Source organism: Mixophyes fleayi, chromosome 6 (genome assembly GCF_038048845.1).
Source record: "Mixophyes fleayi isolate aMixFle1 chromosome 6, aMixFle1.hap1, whole genome shotgun sequence".
Classification (NCBI taxonomy): domain Eukaryota; kingdom Metazoa; phylum Chordata; class Amphibia; order Anura; family Limnodynastidae; genus Mixophyes; species Mixophyes fleayi.
In genome coordinates, this window is record NC_134407.1 from 219939855 (window position 1) to 219958484 (window position 18630).

At 41.1% G+C, this 18630-nt stretch overlaps 3 protein-coding genes across 3 annotated transcripts in view; 1 reads left to right on the forward strand and 2 right to left on the reverse strand.

Annotated features, from left to right (window-relative positions):
- LOC142159849 (uncharacterized) overlaps positions 1-18630 on the reverse strand; it is a 408399-nt gene that overhangs the window by 144002 nt on the left and 245767 nt on the right. The window lies entirely within an intron of this gene.
- Positions 1-18630, forward strand: part of LOC142159846 (uncharacterized) — a 152776-nt gene that overhangs the window by 128550 nt on the left and 5596 nt on the right. Inside the window, exons 7-8 of the mRNA XM_075214647.1 lie at positions 17732-17829; positions 18160-18271. Of these exons, the coding sequence (XP_075070748.1) occupies positions 17732-17829; positions 18160-18271 (210 nt within the window). The remainder of the gene's footprint in view (positions 1-17731; positions 17830-18159; positions 18272-18630) is intronic.
- The window catches only part of LOC142159818 (uncharacterized), a 199278-nt gene that overhangs the window by 51972 nt on the left and 128676 nt on the right, over positions 1-18630 (reverse strand). The window lies entirely within an intron of this gene.

The window sequence follows — 18630 nt, forward strand, 5'->3', positions numbered from 1 at the left end:
TTCCTGTGGATTCGTGTCCCTGTTGGTCTACTTACCTGTGCGCTGCACCTACTAGACCCCTGCCTCTTACATCCAGGGACTTCTCATCCTGTCGGCCTCCTGCCGCCCAGGTATCGCTGCACTCCTATCTGACTGCCTACTTCTGAACCACGGTATGCATACTTCTCATTGACTGTGCTGGTGTATTGCATATCTTGCTGGACTGTGTTGGTTCTCCTCTGGAGTCTGCAATCCGCTGAGTCTTTTGCCATCATTGACTGTGTTACCTTGTGCTGGATTACTTCAGAGACTTTCTACATTTGCAGACCTGTTCAGTCATTTATATATATTGTGCATATTGCTGTGGATCGTGTTTAATGTGCCCGTGTACATCCTGTGTTGCAGTCTCTCCCCGTACACCTCCTCACATATATATTCAGTGGTACAACTTGCTGAAGGCAGACCACTGATTCCTGTTCCTGTATCACCTGTTCCATTCCTCTCACATAGCAGTGGTACAACTTGCTACCGCAGACCACTGACTTCCCGGATACCTCCACTTGGATTCCATTCCTTCACTCAGACAGCGGTACCACTTGCTATCCGCAGACCGCTGACTCTCATCACCTCCTCGTTTCTGTTGGACATTCCTCCTCACTATAGCAGTGCTACAACTTGCTATCGCAGACCACTGACTACCTCCACTTGCCCTTGTCCATACAGTTCCTCGTGTATTACCTCCATATTACCAGTGCTGCTAGTCATAGACTTTCCTGAGCATCTCCTCATCTACCATTGCCTGTTCCGTGATCACCCTGCTACCAGAGTACCCTATTACCATCTACATTGCTCTGGTAAGCTTACCACCTGGTGATCCCTGGGTAAAGACTCCTAGTGCCCGTGACACTCGCCTATAGAGGGGGACCCCAAAAGTTCACTCTACCTGGGCCCCAAATTTCTCTTGACAGTCCTGTACATACCATTATCTGATACTGGTAAGCCCTATGCTGCAAATAGACAGTCAAGCTGTGCATAATACATTTGTATCTCATGGGACACCGTATAACAATGACCTTTGCAAAAAGTACTGTAATATTATTATTATCTGGAACAGAGGTGGGCCTGTGTGCTTTAAATGCCAGGGCCGATTTTTAGTCCCAGTCCGGCCCTGATCTAGCCGCTGCGTGAAAAATAGATTGTAAGGGCTCGAGTCTGATTTCGGGAAGACCAATGAGGGAATTACAATAGTCTATGCGGGAGATGATGACTGCATGAATTAAAGTTTTTGCAGTGTCTTATGTGAGATAGATACATATTCTGGAAATGTTTTTTAGATGTATGCAGCATGATGTAAATAAAGAGTTGATGTGGGAAACAAAGGATAGTTGCGAGTCAATGATTACACCTAGGCAGCGAGCTTGCGGGGTCGGATTTATGGTCATGTTGTCAATAGAAATAGAAATGTCAGGCAGGAAGCTTTTATTATTGGGTGGGAATATTATTAATTCTGTTTTTGAAACATTGAGTTTGAGTTGGCGAGAAGACATCCAAGATGAAGTGGCAAAAAGTCAGTCAGTAACGCAAGACATCACAGATGTCGAGAGATCAGGAGAGGATAGATAAATTTGTGTATCATCCGGATAGAGATAAATACTGAAATTCAAAGGAGCGTATTGGTTTTCCAAGAGAAATGGTGTAGATAGAGCATAGCAGAGGACCTAGGACTGAGCCTTGTGGTCTCCAACTGATAAAGGAAGCAGAGTGGAGGTTGTTCCAGAGAAATGAACACTGAAAGAGCGATTACATAGAATGTGAACCAGGACAGTGTCTTGAAGACCTAGGGATTGTAGCGTCTGTATGAGAAGAGAGTGGTCAACAGTGTTAAATGCAGCAGAGAGATCCAGGAGAATTAGAAGAGAGTAATCACCTTTAGTTTTAGCTGTGATCAGATCATTGACAACCTTGGTCAGTGCAGTCTTTGTGCAGTGTTGATAGCGAAAGCCTGATTGAAGAGGATCTAATAAATTGTTTGCAGAAAGGAAATGTGTGAGGTGAGTGTAGGCAATTCTCTCCAGAAGTTTGGAGGGGCATGGGAGATGAGAGATTCGACGGTAATTTGAGAGAGAGTTTGCGTCAGAATTTTGGCTTTTTTTAGAATAAGAGTAATCACTGCATGCTTGAATAGTGATGGAAAGATACGAGTAGAGAGAGATAGATTACAGATTTTAGTTAGATGTGGAATGAGCACAGGAGACGGACCTACCAATTTGTGAGGGAATGGGATCAAGAGGACAGAAGGTAGAGTAGGAAGATAAGAAGAGAGTTGAAACTTCCTCTTCATTTGTGGGATCAAATGAAGAGAGCGTGTCAGAGGATGCTGGGAAAGAATTGAGCTGATTGCTAGTCTAGGGAGATGATACCATTTCAAGTCTGATCTTCTCAATCTTATTCTTGAAATAGGAAGCAAGATCCTGGGCACTGATGGTAGTCGCAGGGTTTAGGGTGGGGGGACTGAGAAGAGATCTAAATGTGTTAAAAAGTCGTTTGGGATTAGAAGCCTGAGCATAAATGAGAGATTGGAAGTGTGCTTGTTTAGCAGTGTCCAGAGCATTTCGATAGGAGTGGTAGATAGCAGTATATGTGCTGAAATCATTACAGGTACAAGATATACGCCAGTGACGTTCAGCTTTTCGAGATTTCGTGTTACTTTAGTAACACAGATGCAGGAATTCAAAATATTACCTAGATGTAAAGTCCTGTGCAATCAGAAGTAGCAGAGTAAAGATGCAGTAGACGTAAATTATGTGTAGATGTCTTCAATTATTGTTCAATGTTTGTTTAACTGTATTTTCTAAACACTTTGTGTAGAAAACACACATATGTCTCCCCCAGACTGAATGGTAAGTTATAGTTATGATGATTTCAAAATAAGTTACATCCGTGCTAATTGGACAGCTGATCGGTGAAGGGAGGGGGGAAATTATTGGGTTACTCGGCTATATGTATATATATAGCCAGGCCAGAGTCATAAAATTGGTTCAATTAGATGAGATGTTCAGTTCTTGTACATACTCCAGACCCCATGTAAAACGTACCAACAGGGATAACAAGTATAGAAACTAAATCCTCACTCTATTTTATACCAGTACTAGAGGTGATAGAACATGGGTAGAATTAGTTACATTGGATGAATTGGGGGAATATTGTGTCACTTTGATCCTTAATCAATGGTGATATGTGGAGAAGAGACAAATATTAGGACATTTGGTAGTGGTACCTGATTCAGTTTACGTAGTAGTGAAAACCAGTGAACATCAGACAAGATGCAAAGTATGGGTGATGCCGGTAGGCATAGAAAAGACAAAGAAGATAGGAGAAATAGTAGCTTCAGGTCTTGGTGATACATATTTAGTGTTACTAGAAGGAACAGATAATCCTGTATATTTCTCTTCCTGCAGGTGGGTTCCTATTGCTGAATAATTGCCTGGAAGTGGATTGTGTGCCATCTTCTGGTGATCCTGTGGTTTGGGTCTTGACAAATATCATGGAACAGAAGAAAGACCTCGGCTTGCCAAGCTAGGGAACTATTCAAATTGCTGGATTTGTACCATTCACCAATGGATCACTTCTGTATGTTGCTAGACCGATATCTCCGGGTGAAGTTTTGCAAGACACTGAACTATGGATAGTTCCTGGGAGTTTAACCAAAAAACTATTTTATAATACATGTTTGCGGTGAAACGTTTTACAGGTTCTTTCAGGTTGGAAGGAGTTGGAGTCCTGAGCACAAAGTTCAAATATCAATCTTTTATTGCAAACATGTAAAAATACAATATACTTAGCTTTGATAGTTCTCTTAGAAATATGTTTAATCAGCAATTATCCAGGGCCCCACTTTCTCTCTCTCTCTCAAGCAGGATAGACAATGACTGGCACCATTACCGACGGTCCAGGACAAGGCAACTTATGTTGCAGCAAAACCAGCTTTTATAGAGAGGAACCTAAGGGTGCCGGATATTACTAACATATAAGGTATAAACAGAATTAAGAACGTCTTATTGGTACAGCTATGAGTAATAAACAGTTTCACTTATTCTACGCAGGCGCAGAGCAGTGAAGTTACTTGGGACTTTCCAGAACATGCGCAGTTAGCACTGGGACAACGCCTACCTGATATATGTATATAGACGTATCCCGGCTTTGCCTTGGTTACATCAGCATTTCATAATACACACAATAAAAGTACAAGAACAATAAAATGGAGTTCAGCTGCCATTTTGCTTGGCCTGTCACAATACAAAAGTGTATTTTTATGTAGTAGATTGGGTATATAAACCATGGTGGTCTGCAGTACAGAATTTATGTGCCATGGGAGAAGAAATTTGGTTCATCATTATCATTAGTGGTTTTAGCAGTAGAAAATGCTTATAATTTGAAGAAATTGGCAGAATTATTTAATGATGCCACTGATGAAATTTTGGGTGCATTAGATATATCGACAAATGTAACCAAATTTCATGCTAAAGTGTTAAATCAACATGCTTTGGTATTAAATTACTCGAGGGCATGTGTCAAACTGCTGGTCCTGGTTGGTACAGTTATGTGGGCGAGAATGAAACAAATCAAATATATGGATATTTACGGAAAATCAGACAAATAAAAGCTGATTTTAGGAAGGCAAATTAATAAGCAGATGCCCAGTGGCCTGGTTTTGTTGGTTAAACCCTGCTAATTGGTTTTCTTGGTGCGGAGGTTGGTCTAGTTGAATTATTCATGGTTTGTTATATGTAATCATTGTATTACTTGTGATTTATGTAATGCATTAGATTGTAATCAATTGTTTTAGAAAATGTTCTGAAAAAAACAGTTGAGGCTTCGCCTTTAAGAGTAAATTAGGAATACCTTGTATAAGCCAGAAAGGGTTAACAGGACTGAATCATGCAAACCCCCGGCCTGTTATGTAGACAACATACATACAATGATCACTGTTATGCAGTACAGAGGGAGATGTAGCAAAGAACCTGTTTCAAATAGTCTTGGGGGAAGGGGAGGATGTAGTGACCCACTGACCCTTCACTCTGAGCCTCTCATCACATTATCCCCACGGGTTGTATTGTGCTCTTCACTGCACCCCCTTATACTCAGTGTGTCCCCATCACACCCTGTCACTGCTCACCCCCCAGTATGTGACACTCACAGACACCCTTCTCTCTCCCTGCCCTCTTCTACTGGGAGACATCTCCCCTCCAGCATCCAGCTGTGTCATCCTATGTATCTCAGTGCGTTCCACCAGAGCTCCGGCCTGTGCGTCCCATATCACTTCCGGTCTGTGCGGTCCCATATAACTTCCGGTATGTGCGTTCCATATCACTTCCGGTCTGTGCGTTCCATATCACTTCTGGTCTGTGCGTTCCATATCACTTCCGGTCGGTGCGTTCCATCTGCAATTCTATGTCTGTGTACCGGAAGTGATCTTTCATCTATTGTAACTTCCGGGTGACCTTAGAGTAGGAGGAGTCAGAGAGGTGACTGCTGTGTCCGCACCAGGTAATTATGTTATTATTATTATACATTATTATACAGGGGGAGCAGACTCTGGTGTCCTGTGAGTATAATACGTGTCAGCTGACTGGGGCCCTGTTATTATAACACAGTTTGAGGTGTAATTAGTGTAATACAGGTGCAGCAGCCTCTGGTGTCCTGATATAATACATTTACAGCAGACTGGTAGAGGACTCCTTTACTTTCCATAATGAATCAGCTCCTTCATGTTCATGTAACAAAGGGCTGAGCTCACTGAGCTGAGGGTGTCAGTCAGGGCTTCTTGTTTTACTAAACAATAGACTCTCACAGAGAATGTCAGTGTGTGTGAGAATCTTCAGAGACTAAATGATTATCCTCCAGTAAATGCCTCATCCTACCCTGTGCTATATACATGGCCAGCAGGATTTTCATACATAAACATGAAGGGCAGTGATAGGATAACTGTGGCCTCTAACATGACAGTTCATGCTGGGACCTAATCACAAATTGTCCAAAACTGATGAAATTCACTATTGGTTAACCCTATGCGTGTTCTCATTGCTGTCTGTCATATCCCTGCTTTACTAATATTTTCTCTTCTGTTAGATTTCTTTTTCCACCTTAGTTTCATTGTTATGTTACATGGGGTGAATATGTAGATATTTTTGGTAATGGTGTGTTAAGTTTTGGTAAAATTGCTGATTTTGTGGCCACCAACACTAGGACTGTACTTAGGACTGCATTTCCACATTGGTGTCTTTTTGCATTATCTCAAATAGATTTTATTTTGTTACCATTTACCAGTAGTAAAAGCTTATCCGCCACGGTAAAGCTACCGTATTCTGAGCTGCTCCACCTATAAGAGAATAATGGAATTTGAAACCCAAAACAGATAACACATTGGTAAGGGCATTGTTATTGTGAAAGTTTTGGTCTAGTCTGTATATAAATAACATTGGGATACCTAACCCAAGGAAAGACAGATTTGAAGACTGTCACTATAATGTTGCTTAGAGATATCATACCCCACCGGGGCTCTCCAGAGTGATACCAGTGTGACCTGTGTATACTGATCAGTGGGTTATTGGTGACCTGTGTATAGTGATATCAGTGGGTTATTGGTGACCTGTGTATAGAGATCAGTGGATTATTGGTGACCTGTGTATAGTGATCAGTGGATTATTGGTGACCTGTGTATAGTGATCAGTGGATTATTGGTGACCTGTGTATACTGATCAGGGGATTATTGGTGACCTGTGTATAGTGATCAGTAGATTATTGGTTACCTGTGTATAGTGATCAGGGGATTATTGGTGACCTGTGTATAGTGATATCAGTGGATTATTGGTGACCTGTGTATACTGATCAGTGGATTATTGGTGACCTGTGTATAGTGATCAGGGGATTATTGGTGACCTGTGTATACTGATCAGTGGATTATTGGTGACCTGTGTATACTGATCAGTGGGTTATTGGTGACCTGTGTATAGTGATCAGTGAGGCATTACGTCACTTCTTGGCTCCTCTGTAATCAGTGGGCAGCTAGGCCGCTTATCTCTATCACTTATTTTAGTTGCTGCACACACAGATACAAATCTCTTTTATGGACGAGGTTCCCTCCTCAGCCAGTCACTGTGGTCTCTCCCTCAGTTTCTTTCTCTCTTCCAGGCATGCTCAGGTAAAGGTTAAGCCCACCAGGACCACATCTCTTCTAGATAGCCCAGCTCATGCTTCCCCATATGTATGTCTGTATATACGGTGTAATATGTCTTTCAAAGACCTGTAACCACATTGGGGGAGACAGAAGGGAAAAGGTCAGGGTAGAAAAGATAGATGGTAATTGTCACGAACAGCACTCACCTGAGTCTGCGTGACGCTTATGTGACACAGGGTTAACCTGCTTCCTGTTAGGAACCCCTCCAGCCGGCACAACACAACCCGGAGTCTACTCTGCCAGTCAGGTGTTCACTGGAGCCCCTGATGGTGGGGACAGACTGGGCTGCAGACTGACAGAGGGTCGTGAAGTGTGTACCGGCTGGGGAGAACCCAGGCAAGAAGAGTCAGGTCCACGCAGAGGTCAAAAGGTAGGCAGCAGGTAACAGAAACGATGAGCAAGCTGAGGTCAGAGTTCACAGGCAAAGTAGCAGAACGGGTAAACGAGCCAAGGATCAGGGTCACAGGAAACACAAGCGAAGTCAAATACGAAGCCAAGGGTCATACACGGGAAGTCAAAACGTAGATACAGGAACAGGAACTAGAGCAAGCAGGTCAGCAGACTGGAGCACAGGAGCTATAACCGGCAATGAGGCAGCAGACCTCATTGCCTTAAATACAACCCATAACCAATCAGAACCTGCCCCTAGATAAGGCCACACTTGTAGGCTAATTGCCAGCACCTAGCAAGACCAATCAGGGCTTAGCACTGAAATCCACACCTGCAGGCTAATGCCTGCTAATTCAGCCACAGGCTAAATCTGCCTGATTGTCCCTAGAGCGCATGCGCGCCTGGCTGCCAGGACACGACGCTGAGGAAGCGTCCGACCGTTGCCTTGGCAACGGTCGGGAGTTGGAAGGAAATGACGTCCCGGTCGTCATGGTGACGGCCGGGACGTTGGGACCTACAGGAAGCGAGCCGCGGCGGCTGTGAGTACCGCCGCGGCTCGTGACACTTCCTAGCATTAATCTAGCACAAGTTACTTTAATCAGAGTTCACATAAACCACAGGGTTTGCACAGTTTCAATTAGGTAGCGTCTGGACCAAACTGTCACGTGAATTCGTAAGAACACAGAGACTTGAACTTATTAAGTGTAATTTAATATGGAAAATACATCCACAATGCTTAAGATAAAAAGATAATAAAAGGCATACAAATATAGTGCAATTGTTTCTTATAAAATAAAAAGGATAAAACACAGAATTGATACCTCACTTATAATCAAGGTTCTGTTGCTGGGAGAAGCAGGAAAAATGGGACCTCTTCAATATCGAATTGACTCCCTCAGAGTGAACCAGGAGTTACATTTTCACTACAGTTTTAAAACCAAGCTACAGGGCCCACAAACCCCCTTCCTGTAAGGTCAGAACCAACAGGACTGTTGAATGCAAATTAGGGTTTTATGACTGTGCTGTAGAGACAGGTTTTTGTCACTCTATCCTAACTTCTCACCCATATGACTTACAAACCTGATTTTACCTCCACACAGCAGGTCATACGTTTCCCTTCATCTGCATACCACACATGCCTCTGGTAGGTATGATATTGGAGAAAATTATATGATATTTTCCTGTGACCCTATTCAGCTTGAATCTGTCATTACCATACAACCCTGTCTCTGCAGTCGGCATGTCTGGGGCCTTCCAAACATGTGTTAGATTTCATTGTCTTGCAAGAGATATCCTCAAAGGCTTTCACATTTGCGTCCTGCCATAAATGGTATAAGGTGCTACTCTTATCTCCCAGCCCCCTCTGGGTGGTTTAACGTACACAAAAACCCTTTGATCTAACAGCTTCTATGAGAACCATGTCACACTAACCTATCAATGGATTCATTTGCTACAACCTATTTACACTGCAGTTATGAATTATCCCTTATAAATAACTGCAAGCTCTATGTTCACGACAGTAATGTAGCCCGATTTAGTGGTTTTGTTCACCTATAGAAGAGGTTCATTCAGAAAAGCAGATAGCCAGGAACAAAGTCTTTTGGGACTCCAACGGAATGGGTGTGGATGGGATATTAAATCTCACCCTGGAAATCATCTACCTGCTGACTGGAGAGGTGAGGGATTCTGGGAGAGATTGTGTGACATCATTTATAGAAACCATTATAACAGATACTTACAACTTACCTCTCCTGCAGCTCCTGTGGTCTTCAGTTGATCGGCTATTCTTAGGCCTCTGTTTTCCTTCAGCTCCCAACATCATCTTGCTGTTTGCACTAATCTGTTTAAAGTAGGTGATCAATCTGTGGGTGCCGTCCATAGACAGAGGACACAAATTGGTGGCAGGAGCTGCACCCATCTCAGATAGTCACTCCACGTTTCTTGGAAACTGTTACATATTGGAAAGACATTGTTTTTTAAAATTACATTTTTTGAGCAATTAACCCCTAAAAATAACAAATCTGAATTGGTGTTTTTCTCATTTAAATTTTTATTGATGTATCCCTCAATACACAGGAGTACATAGTAGTGATGTCACTGTCTATTTCTCCATGCAGGACTGGGAGTATTTAGAAGGACACAAGGCTCTGTACAAGGACGTGATGATGGAGCATCACCAGACCCTCATGTCATGGGGTAAGAGTAGACTATTATGTATAGGATAATCATTAGAGAATATCTCCTGCACAAGAAAAAATTTCTTTTTCTCTTATAATATTTTACACACAAGGGCAGTACAAAAATTGAGGTAGTTGCTATTAGAAGCTACTTCTAGTAGTAATATATCACAATAGAATAAAAAAGAAAGAAAAGCAATACTACTTCCAATGAAGGCGCACTAAAGACGCAAATATTTAGTCCAATACTGGGAAATTATTCCATATCATTGAGGGGATTGTTGAAGATGGATAATACATAAACATAACTCATAAAACCTCCTAGTAGAAGATAATAGCGAAACGTACGTCAGGTGTATGTGTCGTTTTTAGAAGGAGTCTGTGTTTCAGGGAGTTCTGAGTGTAACTGGCTATTACAGCCCTTTTTGATCAATAATATGAATTCTGCTCAAGAGGATTAGATCTTTCTACATGGCATTAATCCTAGATTATCACAGATATAAATAATTAACATAATATAACAATAGTATCTGATAAACTCAATCTTTGTATTCTGGAATGTTTCCAGTAATTAGACCAGAGCTGCAGTTCACCAGCACAGCCCTTTTACAGGAGCTGAACCTCAGATTAGATTATCACAAATGCATCTTTTTGTTATGGTACTAATATATTAGATACAAACCTCATTCTGTTTTTAACAACAATATTGAAACTGCTATTTATCTGTTGGGCGAATGTCACATGTATATGCTCAATATACTTTAACTATGAAATGATGTGAAAAGAACATTAGCAATTTACATGGCATTAACCCTAGCTTGCCACAGATGCAATTAATTTATACAATATAACAACAGAAGTTGAAACATACCTTTTCTTTGTATGTTAATGCTCTTAGTAATCAGACTTGAGCTATGCACATCAACACAGCCCTCATGTGAGCAGAATCCTAGATTGTTATAAATGTAGCTATTTGAAATATTAGAACACAACTTTATTTTGTTCTCAATAATAATACTAAAGCTGCTATTTATAGAACCAAGCAGTTCTCTGGGGTGAATGATAAATGTATATGCTCAATACTCTATAATCATAGCCCCTCAATGAAATAATATGAATATACACAAAGTAATTTGAGACATATATATTTTTCCTAAGCATCCCTTTTGCCATAGCTGGTCAGTGAATAATAACCCTATATAACACAGTTTACAAAGGGTGACCAGCTAGCCGTAAAATTATATGCGGCCACTTTTCAAGTGAGAATGGAAGGAATACTTAGTATATGTGGGGTTGATAATTACTAAACCCAGATCACACCTGAAAATATACAGATATATACTTTTTTCTACTGTTCATTGAGGATCTGTGAAACTGATACATTTACCTTGATCGCGATCGTGTCCCCGGACTTGTGTATGCGCGGTCACGCATACATTTCTCTCTGCTCACTATGAGAAACATCATTATAAGCTAACATACTTACCGTCCACACGATCTTCCTATAATTTCTTACAAATAAAAAAATAATAATAACAAATAAGCTGATTTCAGAAATAAACTGGTATCACGAATACTCTGTCGATCTTTACAATACTGAACAGATATTAACCATCATTTAAGGACATAGAAACAGAACTTACATTCAGGAACTTCATCTGTATTAATTATATAAATCATTTGATATTTGTGTTATTAACACAATATAAAGATTTATTCATTCAGATGACCTGTGCAATTTTTGATCATGTTTGATGGTTAATTAGGGATCCTCACTGTGATTATCGTGGATAGGGAGATACATAAATATAGGTGATTCTACCACCACTACACTCTTATGTGTACTCCCATCTCATTTACCTGTCCCAGACTCCAACATTTTAATATTTCGCTTTTTAATTATTAAATTCATTTTTAATGCATATCAATATAAAAAAAATTGTTTTATGATTTCTGTTTATGTATTATCCATCTTCAACAATCCCCTCAATGATATGGAATAATTTCCCAGTATTGGACTAAATATTTGCGTCTTTAGTGCGCCTTCATTGGAAGTAGTGCTGCTTTTCTTTCTTTTTTATTCTATTATGTATAGGAGAAATCAGTTTTGAGGGCCAACTAGATACACACAATAAATCACATAATGTATTCTGTCACAATGTGTCTCCTACAGATGGATCCAGTAACAGAAATACCCCAGAGAGATGTCTCCGTCCACTTTTTTCACAGGATTGTACAGAGGAAAATCATATTATCCCACAAGACTATCAGGTAGGTAGTGTTTAGGGTCTCACCAAATACCAAAGTGACTTCACTATATGATCTGTAGGGCAGCTGTGTGTGTTTTATACACTAATATTCTTCTGGTTTATCAGAAATAATTTAACCAGACATTATTAAAGTAGTATTTTATTGCTTTGTGGGTGATTTAGGGTGGTAACTTTGCTGATATTAAGGCAGAAGAAGAGACGTATGTGAGGGGTGATCAACAGGAAATCCCTACAGATATCCGCACAGGTGAGTACTACATCAATCTCTTATTCTACATCCTTCTCTGTCTGTACAAACTAATGAGGAACAAGTATCTGCTCAGTGGGGGAGTCAGGAGCCATCAGCCCCTATTAGACTTCTGTTCTCCTCACATCATATCATTGTGAGCTACCAGCCCAGAGATCTGACCAGTCTCCTCCCCCCACACTCTCTGGTGATTCCTATATATCAGTACAAGGGAAGTCACCATAGTGATTCAATAGCTGAATGAGACCCTGTGTGACATTATCCATGATCCTCCCTGTGCATTAATAGTAGTAATAATATTTATATATGTGTTTCTCAGTAATGATTATATTCTCTTAATGTTATTTGATCCAAGCTGTATATTAGCACTACAACTACCTATGTTATTACATGTAAAATGGGTTATGGGTGTGTGATTTATCTTAAAGCTGTGAGATCACAGGTTATTTGCACCTATCCTGACACAGCATATTAAACAGGATATTTTCAGATCATGAGTAAAGTTAGTAAGAGGAAACACCATGTTACTGCCCAGAACAGGCAGAGGATATTGGTGAATTCTTCTCCAACTCCAAGTTGAGGCTTCTTACTAGCAGACTGATCAGAAACCAGAGGAACCCACACCCTTCTCAGCAACAAGTTCTCCCTTACCAATTCCTTTGTCTTCGTCTACTGATAATATTCATCCTCGGACATCATCAGAGGAGGATAATATCTGGAATTTTGCTCACATTCCTATCAAGAAATCTGAACATTACATGAAGTGGATGTTAATCCTCACAAAGCAGTAATTTGTACACTTTTAAGGGATCTCCGTAGGGGACACATGGGATTTTTGAAGATGACATGCCCTGTTTTCATAGAACAGTAATGGTACAAATAACTGCTATCAACGCTTCTCCCCCACATTTTGATGCATTGGAAACTCATACAGATAGAACAGTATTCGGGTGTTTGGGCTTGTGAGGATATCGGATGACTGTTTAGCTCTTTTCCGCACCAGCTGGGTGGTTTGCTTTGAGATGTCCTTATTTACCAACCTGGCACATCCGGTGCCCCTATGGGTATGACATCACATCAGCAAAGTTAAATTTACTTTTATTGTAAATGTACAATACTCAGAATAAAGCACATTTAGGAACAAGTACCAGTGGGTTCACCAAACCAATACCTAATGCACAACAATATCTGAAAGCTGCTTATAGTCAGTTTATTCCCGGAATTCTGTCCCGGCTACTGGGCAATGATCTTCATTTTTCTAACAGCAAGGTAGGGACCAAGCCCGACATATCCCCACTTTTAAAAGGCTCACAAAGTTGTAAAGTTCACAGACCATAAAAGTTTCAATCACCAGCATGATTCACTGATCCATGACTAGTCCAGTAGGAACTGTAAGTCCAGTACTGTCCAAGAAGAAGACCACTGTTGGTGGGATGTAGCCAGTTTTATTCCTGCTCTTCTTCTCATGGTGTTATGGCTTCAGCAGGGCCGGTGCTAGATAGTGCCCACCAGATGGGCACCTGAATAGCAGAGGAACTGTCACTGAGCCCCCTTTCACATAAGCTGGGCAGAGTCTTATCGTTGCCTACAGAATCCACCTGGTGACCTTTAAGAGCTATGTGCAATAAATCATTAAACGCATATAACATAATCTACAACATGGGATGTCAAGCAGGCCCAACCTTTATTTTCAAGTAGCCACTAGCCACATTTCTTCCTAAATCTATGGATATGGAAGGCTTTGACAGTGCTGTCACTTTCAGCATTTTCCACCATACTATAATGCAATGAAGAGAAGTACCTACCACTGGGGGCTCCCATTTTAATTCTTTCCCTGCTGAGTTGTGACCGTTATTCTGAAACTACCAATGGATCTGTTATTTACAGCTGCTAAGAATTTCTTATCAATTTATTTATCATTAATAGTTTTTTTTTATATAGTGCCTACATATTTCTCATACAAAGTGAGAGCAAGTGATCAACTACTTGCAGACACAGGGAGACAACCTTCCTGAAAAGAGCCAACCATGATGTATGAGTAATCCATCTTTCCTATTGGAACAATTGGCGGTTTTTATTCAATTCCCCTCTTCACAGTTTTATATTAGGATCAATCAGACACTTTTTAGGGGGGTATTCAGTTGTTAGCAAGATCGCTAAAATACTCGCGCTCTAAAAATATTACCTTTAATACGGTAATATTGCGCGTTAATACGGTAATTTACTCGCTGGATTTCAGCTCGCAGCTCAGGGAGTCTAAACTACTTTCCTGAATTCAGGGGTCTTCTTGCAATATTGTTTTCTACTCATGCAGAAAAATCTAAGACTGGGCTTTCTTGGACACCACTAGGTAAGTAGGAATGTTTACAACCTTATCAAATAGAAGCTTGTCCTCTGCTCACATCCTCTTATTGTGAGTATAGGGAAACAACAGCCTTTTAGATAAAGGGCCCATCTCCAACAATACCAGGCAGGGCTGGCCGTTATCTTGCTTGTTGACCAGAATATTGTATCCTGCACAGAGGACTCCAAACAATGCTGAAAATGTCTGTGTGTAGTTTGATATTCTGTGTTGGTACAAACCTGCGTCATGCTCTAAAAATCTAATGGGTAAATTATCGTCTTAAAGGGCTTGTATATAAATTATAGACAACCCAAACATCACATGGATAACATTAGGCCCCGTCCACCATAAAGTTGCAGCTTTTGTAGATGACCTCCTGTTTTCTATTCCTGTGCCAGATATTTCTATCCACAACCTCATGAAGAATTGTGAAAACTCACATTAAAATCCAAATCTCAATTTTTTTGTGTTTTTTTTACATTTTTTATTTTCAGTGGTCAATCAAGAAAATAGACAGCAAAACGATAACACTGTGTAGCATACACAGTAAAATCACAACAGTTAATGTGGTGAATCACATATTAGGAAACCTTTGGACAAAAATGACCGGTTTTTACATTTTTAAAGAGTAATATAAAATGGGTGTAGGAACAAAAGGGATTGTGAGGGGGGTAGGACCACAAAGATAAGCACTGTAAGTATTTAGAGGGTAATTAGAGTGTGTTGAGCCTATAGCAGAGGGGGAGATATGTGTCGGGAAGAGTTAGGGTCATTGTACATGGGTCTGTTCGGAGGACGCGGAGCGTTGAGGGGGGAAGGTGTGTTCCACGGCTAGCCATGGAGCCCAGACTTGACTGAAGACGTGACTTCTATCGTGAATGTAGTACGTAATCTCCTCCATAGCAACCATGTGCCAAATCTGCCTCTTGAGAGCCAAAAGGGATGGAGGTGAGGTATTTTTCCAATTAAGGGCTATGAGTGATTTGGCTGCTGTCAGGATGTGGGCAGTTAATTTCTTGGAGAATTTGTCCAGGTCTTGGGGAGGGTAACAAAAGAAATATCCAGGGTTCTTTTGGGATGGGGGCTTCAAAAATTGTATTTAGGAAACTATGGTCTGAATCCCAGAAGGTGGTGATAATCGGGCAAGACCACCAAATATGAAACATCGTATCCCTTTGGCCACAGTCCCGCCAACAGCAGGGCGAGGAAGAGGGAAACATTCTATGGAGTCTTAATGAGTGTAATACCAACGGTAATAAATTTTGTAAGAGGTTTCCTTGAGTTTAGTTGATATAGAGCATTTAGCTATCCCCAGTCTCATGTCCTCCCAAGACCCTCCATCTGGGGGAGGACCAAGGTCCTTTTCCCAACTCGTCTTCATGAGGGTTTGGAGAGGGAAGGCCAGAAGTGAGAAGAATGCTATATATTTGAGAAATCATGCCCTTGTCCAAGGGATGTCTTCTACAAAGAGATTCAAATGGAGTAAGGTCCCTAAGAACATAGGTTGGTGGCAGGGATCGCAAGAAATTATTAATTTGGAAGAATTCAAAGAGGCTGAGGATTTGGGACGGGGATTGGGGTTGGAGATCCGCTAGCGAAAGCCAGCGGCCCTGTTTGGGAAAATATACTGGAAATTTAAGCCCTGCACGAGACCAGTTACGGTGGATTGTAGAGGCAGATCCGGGAGGGAACACCGGGTTATGCAAAATGGGGGTTAAAGGAGATATGACAGTTGAAAGTTTTAGTTAGAAGAAGTTAGTGTCCCAGACCATCGCATCAAATTTGATGGAAAGGAGTGCTTTAACAGCAGGGGGGTGACAGGCGGGTGATACACCCCAGAGAGAGGAGAGATCGGGCAGTGTTAGATGGGCCGATTCTATATCAAGCCATGCAGTGGAGCCAGAGGGAGTGTAGGAGGCAACGATTTGCGAAAGGTGGGGAGCCAAATAGTATAATTTGATGTCGGAAAGGCCTCTTCCTCCTCCAGGGATTGGTCGTTTTAAGATATTGGTTGAGACTCTAGGAGGTCTATGGTTCCAAATAAAGCGGGTGAGTGCCTTCTGAATGGTGGCAAGGAAAGAGGCAGGGACGGCTACCGGAAGGGTTTGGAAGAGGTACAGCCATTTGGGGAGTATGTTCATTTTGACAGCTATGATCCTGCCCAGCCACGAAATAATAAGGCGGTTCCAGGAGGTCAGGTCGGATTGCGTCTTGGAGAAAAGGGGTAGGAAATTCTCACGAAAGAGGAGGTCATATCGAGAAGTGAGGATAACACCCAGGTATTTGATCTTCCTGTCCTGCCATTTGAAATTAAAGTTAGCCTGGAGGAGCTCGGTATCCCGAGGGGAAACGTGAAGCAGCATGGCCTCTGACTTGGTGTAGTTTATCTTATAGCCCGAAACATAGCTGTAGTTCTGAAGGATGGCATATAGGTTGGGTAAGCGATAGGAGGATATCGTCTGCAAAGAGTGAGATCTTGGAGTTCGTATTACCCACCTTGACCTCACTGACTGTTTTTTCGTGTAGCACACAAACACTTGATAGCTTATTTGTACAATGAAATGTAAAGTTGATATTTGTGTGCTACATGAAAAAACAGTCAGTATTTAACTTATGTGCAAAACAGAAAACTAATTTGCACCCCTTGCATTGTAACATGGTTTTGTCCAGGAGACTTAAATAGGAAACTTCTTAATTTAAGATCCTTAATGAATCAGGCCCCCCCTCTTCTCCCCCCTGATACTAGTTAAAGCCATTTCTCGTCTCGGCATATAGAAATATCTTTGTACTAACAGGGATCATTGTATGCATCTTATCCATGAAATGGGGGGCTTGCATGGTCAGTTCTGTTAACCCTTTTGATGACCGTAGACATTCATCCGCTCATATAAAGATCCTAGTGGTGTTAACATTTCTAATTGATCCAGCCTGTTTTTACCGCTTTATAATGACTTTAGGATTAGAACTAAGAAATGCCTCCTTAATTATTTACTTAAATATGAGTTATAGGTTGTTTAGGTTATGGTACGCACAACATCTGACAATCACAGCTAAACAATGTATTCAGTCACTGTGTGTCTTCTACAGATGGATCCAGTAACAGAAATACCCCAGAGAGATGTCCCCGTCCTCTTTATTCACAGGATTGTACAGAGGAAAATCACAGGATCCCACAGGAGTGTCAGGTAGATGGCATTTTCTTTTCACACAGCATATTTTTGTCTTACAAAATTACCAAAATGACTTTTCACTATATGATCTGTAGAACAGCTGTGTATGTCTAATACATCATCATCATCATCATCATCATCATAATCATCATCATCATTACCATTTATTTATATAGCGCCACTGATTCCGCAGCGCTGTACAGAGAACTCACATCAGTCCCTGCTCCCATTGGAGCTTAGAGTCTAAATTCCCTAGCATAATACACTTATTTCATTAATTGAGATTATATAGAATAATATAAGACATTATTGAAGTGTTATTTTATTGGATTTTTTGTTACTTAGGTTGAAGATCTGACTGATATTAAGGTAGAAATTATAGAGGAAAAGGAAGAGATGTATGTGAGGGGTGATCAGCAGGGTAAGGAGGAGGAAATCCCTACAGATATCAGCACTGGTGAGTAATAAACACTTATTACAGAAAAGAGTGACATATTCTCCTTGTTCAGACACTACCACAATCACTTGTTCTACATCCATAAAATGTATCTGCCCAGTGGGGGAGTCAGGATTTTTGTTGGAGTTCTCAGTGGCGCACTGTAGGTTGGGGTGGTGATGTGGTGTTTCTGTTACCATGTGGATGTACTAATAATGGAATTTGGCTTATCTTGATGTTACCGCTGTTCAGCTCAGTCAATCTCCGGTTGGTGGCTGTCAGCTGGGAGAGAGAGGAGGGAGGAGACAGAGAGTCGCATGGTGAGTAAGTACGGTGCGGGAGCCAGCAATTAAAGTGGTTTATTCCGTTACATCCAAAAT